This window comes from Chroicocephalus ridibundus, chromosome 3, assembly GCF_963924245.1.
Source record: "Chroicocephalus ridibundus chromosome 3, bChrRid1.1, whole genome shotgun sequence".
Taxonomy (NCBI): domain Eukaryota; kingdom Metazoa; phylum Chordata; class Aves; order Charadriiformes; family Laridae; genus Chroicocephalus; species Chroicocephalus ridibundus.
This window is the reverse complement of record NC_086286.1, coordinates 4,288,658-4,301,213: the sequence shown is the minus strand read 5'-3', so window position 1 is coordinate 4,301,213 and position 12,556 is coordinate 4,288,658. Positions and strand designations below refer to the sequence as shown.

Here is a 12,556-nt window from a genome sequence, read left to right as displayed (position 1 = left end):
GGCACCACCGCTTTCCTGCTGTGCGTTTTGCAGGCACTTCACGCTGGGAGGACATTTCCAGCCCATCGAAGGCAGAGCTGAGCCTTTACTATCAGAAACCCTCCCTTTTTTTTTTTCCCTGTTTTCACATTCACATGCCTGTCCACAAACGCTGCCTGCCCACCGCCACGCGGAGTCTCTCGGAGATTTCCACTGGCGAAGCGCCAGGGAGCAAGCCTTTCCCCTTGCCATCTCCGTGTGATTTACGGTCCGTCCCTTCCTCGCTTGGCCTTCTCTGAAAGGTGAGCCCATCTCGCCAGGGGCTTGCTGCTCCCCTGGGAGGGTTACGGGCTGCGGCTGCAGGGCTGCGGCCGCCGTCTCTGCCGCAGTCCCCCTGCAGAGCACCCGGGGACACTGGCTGGCAGGGGACGGTACCTACCCCTTACGAAGGAGGAGGTGTTTCCTCCGCAGGCAGGACAGAACGGGCATGGCTGTCACCAGAGCGGAAACCGAAATGGGTTTAAACACAGCATTACAGCCACCTTTTAACAAGGAAAAGCCCCGGCTGGCGAGGTGGCCGGGCGCGGATGCGGGCAGCGCTGCGAGGCGGTGGAGCAGCGGGGTATCGCCTGGCACCCGGCGCCGTGATGGATGGGGTGTCACAGCTTCGGCTGCCCCCTTGACCCCATCCTGAATGAGAGCTGGGCTGGTTTCTTCTTCCCTTTGTAGTCTTTACAGCGTTCCCTTTCAGTAGGTAATTGCATTCAGTAGCAGAAATGGAATTATTAGTGGAATAAAGTGTGTTCGATTTTGCCGTGATGGGAAGCACTGCGTCAGGACACGGCCTCGCAGGAGAGGTTCCGCTGATTTACTCATTTTAGCTCCTGGTATTTTTTGCAGGATTTCATGGGATTCAGGATGGGAACGGGTTGACATTGTACTGCAACACTAACCCCAAAAAGCTTTCAAAAATTCTTAGCAAGCACCCCGAGCCCCTGAGTTTTCGTTATAAAATTTCACTGCGGGATTTACTTTTGCCGATGTGTTAGGCTTAGGACGTGCTCAGAAATACCAGGCGTGGGTGAAGCCTCCAGTAATTCATTAGTGTGGGTTCATCCGGCTTGAATTTCTAGACAAGGCTTTCCCCATCTCAGTAGTTAAAAGAAAATGGTGTGTTTACAGCCAAAGCAATAATTTATGTGTCCCTGCGTGCACAGATATATAGGACGGGGCTCGATTGAGGTCCCCTCTCTCCACCAAACCATCTGAGCACTTTTCCGTCTTAATTAGTTTGGCAGACGTAATGTCCTTCACGAAATGCGTGGTATCTCTGACCCCCCTTCTCTTTTATGGCTGACAGAGTAAGTGAAATTACGGCTCTAATCGCGGGGATGTTTTGCTTAAACAAAACCTGCGTCCTGGGGGCGGCTGTACGAGGCTGTGACGCGCTGGCTGGACGCTCCGGACGGCCGGCAGCTGCTGGCGTGCGAATCGCAGACGGAAGCAGATTCCAGCTTCACGTTTCCGAGGGGAATCTCTGAGCAGCCCCTCCGGGAAGGCTTTTCCTCTTCCCTGCGAATCCTCACGCGGCACGAGAAGACGGGGACGCCCGGCTCACGCCTGAGGTGGGAAAGCGCTGATGGAATATTGCGCTCGGAGGCTTTTCTCCCCGCACCGAGGCGGCTCCAGCCAGAACCTCCTCCTCTCCTCCTCGCTGTGCGGCAGCCTACAGTGATAAATTGATGCTGCGGCAGATTTTTTTTTTTTCGTTCTTTCTTTCTTTCTTTCTTTTTTTTTTTTTTTTTTTTTTTTTTTTGCAGTCTTAGCATAAAATGGTCAAATGATGTTCCACCGCAGAATTCAATTTCACAGTTCAGTTGGGTCCTTGATTACACTGCCAAATTCAGATTAATGTGCATTTAACTAACATGGATCAGGGACTCCTGGCCGGCAGCCAGTGGTAATAGTAGCGACCGGGAGCTGTGTCGAGTTTGCTGCTCTGTCCACCCCTGTGCACCGCCACCGAAATTGATTGATTAAATGAATTCATGGCCATAATTATTTGTAATTGTGCTACATCATGAGCCTGTGTCAAACCACCCCCCTGCCCCGAGATGCTCCACGCGTCGACAGGAAACACATATGTTGTATCGTAAATGTGGAGATCATCTTTTCCAAGAGAAAAAAAAAAAGTCTTTTTTTGTTCTGGGTGCAGGTTTTTTGTCTTTCATCCTTTTTTTTTTTTAGTTTGGATAGAAGCAAGCTATTGTGTTTGCGAGCGTGAAGCACTTGTTTGCTTTCAGTGTAAGAAGCCTAGAAAAGCTTGGAAAATAAAAAGAAAGAAAGGAACCTGCAAATGAAGAAGGTCTCCCATTGGGATAATTTCCACCACGTTTGTCTCTGATTTCAGATGAAAATTAGCGGTTTCGTGACACTGCAGTTAAGTAGTGTGTCACTCTGGAAAATGATTTAAGAAATGGTGAGTTGAGCTGGGCTCCTTGTCATACTCGTGTGCGCAGTCACTCAAAGAGCAGGCGGTAGCAGGGCAAGGCAGGGGGTGATGGGGATCTCAGGGGACCACCGCCTCCGCGAGGGGAGGTCGGGGCATCCCTGAATTGCTGGAGAAAAGCCTAAGAAAAGACTAAGCTGAGTCTCAAAACCCAGGAACCGGTATTTGAAAGCAAAAGCACAAACGGGAATTTGCCAAAGGGCTTCTGGTTGTGAAAGCGACGAAATATTAGGGGAAATGGGCCGGAGAGCCTGCAGGGCACTGCGGATACAGAGCAAATACACTTTTTGAAGCCTACGCTTTCATTAAACAAAGATTATTGTATCTACAAACAGGTACCTGGGCAGAAAAATGGACCTGAGATGCACAAAAGATCTCGTGGTCTTCCCTGGCCTCATTTCAGGGCTGATGAGAGCGCAGCAACTAATGGTCTGAAAATGCCTTTTCAGGTACAGGGCAGCAAAACCACGTTGAGAAGAAGGGGAGGCCGAGGATGCCGACAGAGAACCGAGCGGAGGGGCAGGCAGCAAGCTGCCCGTTCACCCGCCTTCTCTCCTCTGCTTTTTGCCTTGCAGGTGGATTACGATCGAGCACAGCTGGTCGTTAGCCCACCGCTCTCCGGATCGGACACCTACCCCAGGGGCCCAATAAAGCTACCTCAAAGTCAGAGCAAAGTCAGCTATTCCAGCAGCAGCTACCAGTACCCTCTGGTCTACCACAAAGCATCCCACTATCACCAGCCGTCTCTCCAGCCCAGCTCTCCTTATATTTCCACCGCCTCCTACCCCAGCTCCCCGAGTATCACGTCAAGTGCTTATCCGCCACCCAGCTGGGGATCCTCCTCAGACCAGCAGCCCTCCAGGGTGTCCCACGAACAGTTCAGAGCTGCCCTGCAGCTTGTGGTCAGCCCCGGCGACCCCCGGGAGTACTTGGACAACTTCATCAAGATCGGGGAGGGCTCCACGGGGATTGTCTGCATCGCCACGGAGAAGCACACGGGAAAGCAAGTCGCCGTGAAGAAGATGGACCTCAGGAAACAACAGAGAAGGGAGCTGCTCTTCAATGAGGTACGTTATTTTGGGTGGTGCCACGGGTTTTGCAGGACGGTAGGTTCAACGGGAGATGTGGCAACCTCAAGAGCCAAATTAATATCTTTCTAAAAGAGGTGGTGAGTCCCACGCGCGTCTGTGCTGTATAAGTATTGTATGACCAGACCAGTTTCAAATGAGCGGGATCTCCTCCTGGCTTTAAACCTATACAATGCGGTGGGAAGTCAGAGGAAACAGCTAAGAAATCTGTCAGCTGGTCCATGCAGCGTCTCAGGTGCACGGGCATAGCCCGGCTGCCTTTTTCTGACCCTTTGCTGGTATAGTTTATTCTTCTGAAATGGAGCATCCAAACTAGCCTAACTATCCAAGGCGTGCGCACCCTATTCTGGCATATACGTGCTTTTTGTTTCCTCCCTCCTTCTTCTCCTAAGTCCCTTTGCTTTCTTGGTGGTTACCTAGCGAAGAGCTTGACGGTCCCTTTTTCATGGAACCATCAGCGTTAATTCCCGCATCTCCTTCCCTGAGCAGCTGCAGCCAGTTCGGAGCCCACAGCTGCTTGTGGAAGATTGTTTTCCCCGTGTGCGTTATTTTAAATTGAAGAACACCGCTTCTCATTTGCCATTTTTCCACCCAGCTGTTTGGTGCCGCGAGTTCCTTCTGCAGCTCGAAGAGTTTCTTTCTCCTCCTGTTCTTCTAACTCCCTTAAAGAAGCTGGTGGCGTGTGTTCTCCGCTCCCTTTTTGAGATCACTTGTGAATATGCCGATCATCGCCAAAACCACTGCAGGTCCCCAGGGAAACCAACAGTGAGCACAAACCGTTTGCTTCTGTCCTTTGTTCCCTGTATTTTAACTGTAAGAGGATCTTCCCTCAGCACATAACAGGCTGGTTTCTTTAAAGCCATTAAAAACTTTAGGGTTTTTAATTAAAATATCAGCTTTTAACAAATTTCACGCAGTTCTCCTTTGCACGGTCCGTGACTGCTGGGTATTTTGGCGTTGTTTTGCCCCTGCTGGGAGACAGCACTGAATGGCGTTGTGGTAGCTCTAACCGAGCATCTCCTGAACGGTAACATCTTGATCGGGTCCCACATGCTGTGCGGGACCAAGCTGCTTCCCTGACACGCTCCAGTCACTCGTGTCATCCGGAATTTTCTTTTCAGCGGGGCTGAAATTCCTCCGTCTATGATGAAGCCTTCCCTGGCTGTTGTCTTCTCTCCTGCTCGCCGTTCTGACGTCCCTCAGTGCCGGGGGGGGTCACGGTGGCCACCGTGGCTGGGCTGCTGTTGCTGTGGTCCCAGTTCCGCACAGTCCCTTTTAGGTGTGGGCTTTGAGTTGTCTTAGGAGTGTCCCCTGGATTACCGGCGTTCTGTTAAAATTCTGTGCCAAGTACCGTTTGATGCGCGATGAAGAAGACTTTGATGGGTAGAGCGATTGATCAGGTCAAAAATAAAATAAATCTCTGTTGTACCGAAAGCAGCTGGCAATAAAAAAGCAATGAAATAAACAGTCCTGTTCCTGATGTCTGAAAAAAACCCAATTATCTACCACTTATGATTTAGGAACTAAAGAATCTTCCTTCTTCCTAATGCGTTTACGATGATGGTTATTTTTGTGTAAATAGATTGATTTTGTTTATGCGTTGGCATAAGGATTAGGGAGGATGTGATTCATAGCAGAACCTTTACTAAGCACAAAGAGAAAAGTACAGTGAAAAAGCAGGTCAAAACAAGTGTCAGGTAATGCTGCTTGTAGCGATTCACGTAGCGTCTTTTCCATCCTCGCAGGTTGTAATCATGAGAGATTACCATCACGAAAACGTGGTCGACATGTACAACAGTTACCTTGTTGGCGACGAGCTGTGGGTCGTGATGGAGTTTCTGGAGGGCGGCGCTTTGACAGATATAGTGACTCACACGAGGTGGGTTGGGCGTACGGCGCCGGCACCAGCAGCCTAAATCCAACAGCGTGAGCCGGGCAGGAAGGAGATGCCGCGGATTTCCTTCATGGATCCCTCCGGACCGTGCCCTCCGGACCTCACCTCCTGCTGAGGCGAGCTGGGTGCCTCCTGGCTCTATATATGTGCTTTTACATAGCTATAGTTGTTGCTGCGTATTGGTATTTACATACAAAATGCATCTAGATAAACATTAAAATGCACACATGCGTACAATATACATACATGGAAAAAATATATATATATGTGTATACACATATGTATATATACACACACAGTTACACGCATCCTGTGGCATCCTCACTGCACCACCAGAAATAAACTCACTGCAGATGAATTCCCATCAGTACGGGGAAGGGAAAAGAACTATCAGAAAGCGCCTGCTGGTAGAGGGGGATTTGCCAGCGCTTCAGGAGGTAATTTCGCAGTGACACAACTTTTATCCGTGGGTTCCTCAAATGGCAAAAAAAAAAAAATAATAGTCTTTTCCCCGGTTGGTGATGTGTGGTGGTGTTTTTGCTGTCGTAAGTACGTCAGTTGTAAAGGGTGATTTTTCTCCACAGTCGTAACCCATGTAACCGCGCTGTCAGAAATGTTAACTGCCAACCAAGCCGAAGACTTAATGGGAAGAGTATTTTTATATCAGAATATTTGTGCTTACGCTAGAGCCTGTTCCCATATTTCAGTTAATACCCTAACTTTAAACAAGGCTATTGGCACAAAAGCTGGAGTGGAGGGAACCACTTTTCTGAGAGGAGACCTGAGATTTTACAGCCCTCTTTACGTCTGCTCTTCACTCATCTTTTCCTGATAAGCTGGATAAAATGAGGTAGGGGGAAAAGAGGTCTGTATTTAATTTCTTCCTCTCGAATTAAAAAAAAATAATAATCCCACACCATTCTCATAGGGGAGTATTTAGGTGAGTGAGAAGAAAAGCAAGGAACAGTAAGTCAGGAGAGTTATCTTCTCTCATAGTTGAGTGATGCTCCTAGATCCTACCAAAAGCAGAATTGTAACACAGGTGTTTTATTTTTTAGTGTTGCCTTAGCTGATGTGCTGAAATAAATCACGATATTGCAAGTCGTTTGTTAATGCCAGCTCCCCAAAACATTAAAAGCTCAATCTTAGATATTTCTGGCAGGAGTTTAACTGCAAACAGATGTTCCCAGGACACCACACCGCTTCTTAAGAGCTGTCATCTCTTTTTTTACTCAAAATAGTTTTTCCTTAATCTTCTGGGTTTTTTTGGTTTGTGGGTTTTTGTTTTTTTTTTTTTTAACATCGCACGACCTTCCCTCAAAGATTTTGCTAAAATACTGCAAATGGCACACAAAGCCGAAGCAGAAATGAATCTCCACGGGTATTCCTCTGCTGGGGACGTCCAGCGGTGGGGCGGCGGGGTCGGGGTGCGCCACCCATCCCGGCCGTCACCATCGCACTGTGGCAGACAGCTTCTTCCAGAAGAGGTTTTGCACGCGTGCACAGAAACGAGGACTCTGCCTGTTTATTTTTCTACTACCATACCCTGAATATTTTTTAAAGCAGGCACCAAAGCAAAGGAAGTGCTCTCGAAGAGCTATACACCCAGGGCCCGATGTTTTGTGTGCGCAATTAAGAGCGGTTTTTTCCTCATATTTATTCCATGCCTGTTTCCACCCCGGTAGTGATTTACCCTCCTTGGCCAGCATGAGTTTACTGTAAATAAGGCGTTTCTGTTATTTCCCAGAGGGAAGGAGGCTCACGCCAGCAGGCCACATCACATACTGCACTCGGCTTTTTTAGTGCCACAGGGAGACTCACCCAGCCCTCGTTGCAGGGTTGTTCCTCACCCCTCAGCTCCCCTTTTTCCACAGAAACGGGACCAGAGGGTGGTCCCACAGAGCCCGTGCCTACGAGATCTGGCTGGCTCCGTACTGGCATGAAGGGGGACTGCTGCCTCTTCCCTCCAGCTCCCCTCTCCCGCCGTCTTCATTAACGCTCAGCTCGGTTTTTTCCACCTTGCTGTTCCAGGATGAACGAGGAGCAGATAGCGACCGTCTGCCTGTCCGTCCTGCGAGCCCTGTCCTACCTGCACAACCAAGGCGTCATCCACCGCGACATCAAAAGCGACTCCATCCTTCTCACAAGCGACGGGAGGGTGAGCGCCCCGCGTTTCCCCTGACGCCTCTTGGGGCTGGCGTGAAAATGGCCGTGCACGGTCAAAGTGACACCAACAGTTAAAAAAATAAGCCAGGCGTGTGAAAGCAAGGGCTACAACCTGTGAATAACTTGTGAGAGCGCTGAATCAACGCAACACGGGCCTGGCCAGTGGTTGACATCTGCGCTGCAGGGGGGAATCGGGGCCGTCAGACGGCAGTGGCAGAAGGAACTCTGCCACGTGGGTGATGCTGAGGTGGTGGGAGACCTTCTTTTCTGCTGCACCACTCCTACTCTGATGCCTCTCAAAAATGTTTTCTTTTTTCTACATCTAGTTAGCAAGTTTTTGTACATCTGCTCTGTTTTCCCAAGCTAGTTAGGAGGCTAACATCAGTCTGTACGAATTGGGAATATTCTGCATTGCTGCTGAAACGCTCCCCTGCTGGTGAGAGTAGCTTTTGCCATAGGTACGCTTATAAGATGCTTGATAATACCTGTCCCACACTGCCGCTCGCTTGGCTGGGATGCAGCTGGCAGTGAATTGGTCGCTCTCTGCGAGGAGGGAGAGGGAATGCTGCCCATGGCCTGCTCAGTCAGCAAAAGAAAGCTTGCACGCAAAAGGAGTATTGCATCGGCAGCGTTTGGTCCCAAAGGAGTTGCTGTTCCCTTACAAGGAGAGAGGTGGGCTTGCGCCATCGTAGTTCTGGGCATCCACAGCAGCAAAACAGGAGGCACCTAAAACTTGGGGCACCCAAAGGCTTAGGCAGGGGGAAGCCAGTCGCTCATAGGACCCTAGTTTCTGCTGGAGCGAGGCGCTAGTTTGCATCTCACCTTGCATCCCCGTTGAGATAATTTGAGTAAAACCCAGTTGCAGGCGTGGCCAGCGAGTCCCATGAGCAGGGTTTAAGGGTTACTCACACACCTCTCTCAAGCAAGACTTTTGGGCTGAGCCCAAGAGCGCCCGGTCGGTCTGGAACCAAACCGAGATCTTCTCCTTCAGAAGGTGAAACTCGTGGCTTCCCAGGCCTGGTCTGATGCCCTAATCAAAGGCTGGCCTTCATAATTTGATTCCCACTTCGCCAAGGGAGAGGGATTTTCTTCCTGCAGCGGTCACGGGCTGCTCCTGTAAATCCTGTCGGGGGGAAGAAAATTCCACGTGTGTAGGAGTTTTTCAGTTGCAGTTTCAATCTGTGTTGCTGAAATAGCATCTGATCTGCTCTCGGGATCTGCATACAGTGCCTCGTTATACTCATTACTCCAGTACTTATTATCTGCATTGCAGATTTCTTCATGGCTGTGTTGTGCAATTATCTTTTTTTAGAAAATTGTCTTCTTTTATGTACTCGAATGAGCAATAGATATGCAAAACCTCTTGTGCTCCTACAAAAGAAGATTGGGCTCTGCTTCCAAAATATGCATTATTTCTTCCATTCTTCATCCTGTAAACTGAAAAATACATTTACTACGGAGAACTTGGCTATTATTGGCTTTGTTTTAGAAATGCCAACAATCATTTTGTAATTCTGTTAAAAATAATGCCCTTAGTTTTAAAAAAAGTAACGTCTGTACTGAATCCAAAAGAAAACAAATCAGTGCTGATAATACAATGCTGGTCTACACAATGCAGGGATTTATGAAACTTCCCACTTCGGTTGTCCTGGGGCTGTTTGGGCTCATTTCGTATCCCCAGGCACCGAGTTCGTGATCGGATACGTGGCTTATGGACCTTGGACATGGGTCACCGTTGCCCTGTGTGGTGTGTAGCTGGCGGTGAAGGGGTCTTAATATCCAGGAAACCCCTTACGATGGCTTCCAGGCCTCCAAATAAATACCGGGGAAAAAAACCCAACCAAGCAAACAAAGAGCTTTAGCCTTAAGGAAGAAGCTGTTTCTGGAAGAGGGTGATGATGCCACCGACGCTCAGACCGGCTTGTTTTGGCTGGGGGGGTTGGAGGAGTTTTCACCTTGGCGTTGTACAGCAACGGGGAGGGGGAGGCGATAATTTTCCCTGATTCTTGTTGAAAAGAAAAAAAAAAAAAACCAACCAACAAAAAAAACTGGCATAAAAGTAGGAGCAGGCACATGATGCAGCAAGAGCTGCTCTCCGGAGTGCTCGTGTATCCCGTTATTTCTATTTCAGGTCACTGCCACAGCTACTCAAGGACAGGACTGTCTCTAATTCCCGAGTTCCCAGCCGAAGGGGGCAGGTGCCCCTTATCTCTTGCAGCCGTTTTGGAAGAGTCTTCCCTGCCTTCCCCAAATTGGCTCCCTTACTACATAAAAGAGGCACTTTCTTTAGCCTTTTAGTCCACAGTGTGAGGTCCTGGTCTTGAGAAATCATGCGTTGGTGGGGGATATTGCTTCCTGGGAGTGTTAGTCCGTGCTTTCTGTGGTAACAGAAACCGGGGTGAGTGACACTTGTTTCATCTGTTTTTTTGGCAAACTCACAGATTGTATTCGCGATACAAACGATAGGAGCGGTGTGTATCACTTGCAATATAGATATATATATTACTAAATATTAGTATACGTACATAGACCACAAAATGGGGTTTGTATATATGCAACAATAGATTCATTATAAAATACTGTTACTTCAGAATTTTTTGCTTCCCGCCTGTTTTTTAATATTCTAAGCGATTTATCACCTCCGCATCTTTTGCTGGTGGAGAGGCAGTGAGCTATGACAGGCCATCTTAGTAACGAGCGCCACTGCCACTCTCTCCTACTTCTTTTCCTTGCCTTGGTTTTAATTAGCCGCGCGTTCCCCAGGCCGTATTGCTTCCAAAATGGCCACGCTTCCGAAATCGCGCTGCCATCCCATGCCGGGCAAACGCTGCAGCTCTGTCCCTGTCCCTGTCGCCCCCACCCCGGCGGCCGCAGCTGGGGATGTGTCTCTCGGAGGCACGTGTCTCTCGGAGGAATTTGCCTTGTTATTCAAGAGGGGCTTTCTCTTTTTCTTGACTTTTCAGATAAAATTGTCCGACTTTGGGTTCTGCGCCCAAGTGTCGAAGGAGGTGCCCAGGAGGAAGTCTCTGGTGGGGACGCCGTACTGGATGGCGCCGGAGGTGATATCCCGCCTGCCCTATGGCACCGAGGTGAGCACGGCGGGGCACGGCGCGCCCCCCCCCACCCCGACCCGCAGCGGCTCCTTTCCCTCTGGGGTGCCTTGGTCGGCCCCCCCCGAGCCCTGTGAGGAACGCACGGCTCGGATGCGTTTACGCGCATGCGCTAAAGAGCTCGTTTGCCCCAGAGTGCGACATCATGCCTTGTTTTAAAGTGCTTCTCTAAGATGAAGTCGTTAAATGACAGCTCCGTTTAGCACACGGAATTCAATGCCTTTACATATTTTAGCTTAGGGTGCTGTATCAAAGGAAATTGGCATCATTTTCACATCATGAAAGACCCTTTGATGATCTTTAATATCGAGCCTGCAAGCCGGAGCTGCAGTTAGAGGTGTCTACGCCTGCAGACACCAAACCAGCAGCCGAACGGCGTGCCGGGTCACGTCGGCATTTGCACAGACCCGCGGGCAGAGATCCTCTCTGCTTCCATCCGGCTAAAGCCTGAGATCCCGAGTGCGGTGAAGGCACGGCCATGGTCCTCCAGGGTCCCAAACACTGGAGCCGGCTGGGTGGGCTGGGTGGCCGCTCTCCCTGTCTCTGCAGCATTCCTCGCAGGCAATTTCTCATTAGTGGAGGGGGGGGTGGAAGGGGTGGTGGAAAAAAGGCGGGAACTATTTTAAGCCCTGCCAAATGGTCTGAAAAAGCAGCGATTGACAAGTTTTTATTGGAGCCCTTCAGATGAGACCAGCAAGAGCCTGTGGGTGGGGAGCCGGCAGCTCTGCAGTGCCGGTACCCCATCCATTAGGAAGTGAGTCACGGCACCTCTGCAGTGCCAGCCTGGGAAGAGCAGGTCCCCTCTCCGCGCTCAGCCCCGGCAGGGACTCGCGCCTCCCCAGCCGGAGGCACGGCTGAGGCTTCTCTGCGTGGCGAGGAGAGGCGGCTTCTGCTTCATAGCGCCCGTAGTGACAGCTGCAGAGAGAAATCCCACAAGACAGCTACAGAGATATAGAGAGATAGATATTTACACGCAGATACACATATATGCATGCATACATACATACATACACAGAGAGAGAGGGAAATGAGCCAAGGCCTGAGACGGGAGATGCTGCATCTTCGCGTGGCGCAGCAGGGACCCATCGCCCGCCCCGCAGCGAGAGCACCCTGCAGGCACCGGCGCTCACCCGGACGCGCGGCGTGGTAGGAGACATTCCAGAGATAATAGCATCAGCTATTATTAGCCCGTTAATGACACTGAAGGGATTATAAAGCGGCTGAACTTATGTCTACATTAGGTTTCCCACCAGAAGGGAAAAGGAGAGGGAGAGAGAGAGAGAGAGACACACACACACACACACACACACACAAAGAGGATTTAAGCTGAAGGATAGTGTTGGCACAAGCGCAAAAGCAGTATGAGCTGGCATTGGCTGTATTTGGGCTGGCAAATGACAGGAATTACAGTTGTCAGAGGATTAGGATTCTGGAGCAGGCCAGGACTGAAAAAAAAAAAGGTTTGGGGTTTTTTTTTTTTTTTGAGCTGGAGCTGAGTAACTTCCCCAGGGGATTATATCCCGTGTTACCTGTGATGGCTGGAAACGGGCCCGGGTGTAGTAAGTGCTTGTGTTTGCCTTGCGGTCTCAAACGGAGTTCCTGTAGGCTTTAATATTCAGGGGAAATAGAGTAACTGATTTCACAGCAGCCGAATTGCACTCTGCCCCCCACCCCCCGACCCCATTTGCTGCACGACCTGGGGTAAATGCTCACTGGGTGCACGTGAGCACAGCTGGAGTGCAGCACAGCTGGAGTGCAGCGCAGTCGGGTGCGTCCAGCCTCTCAAAGGCGCCTCTCGCAGCAGCGCTGC

General features: G+C 50.1%; 1 protein-coding gene across 1 annotated transcript in view; it reads left to right on the top strand.

The window, feature by feature from the left end:
• PAK5 (p21 (RAC1) activated kinase 5) overlaps positions 1-12,556 on the top strand; it is an 89,414-nt gene that overhangs the window by 75,041 nt on the left and 1,817 nt on the right. The window contains exons 4-7 of the mRNA XM_063331261.1: positions 3,064-3,555; positions 5,322-5,455; positions 7,502-7,628; positions 10,600-10,725. Coding sequence (XP_063187331.1) covers positions 3,064-3,555; positions 5,322-5,455; positions 7,502-7,628; positions 10,600-10,725 — 879 coding nt within the window. The remainder of the gene's footprint in view (positions 1-3,063; positions 3,556-5,321; positions 5,456-7,501; positions 7,629-10,599; positions 10,726-12,556) is intronic.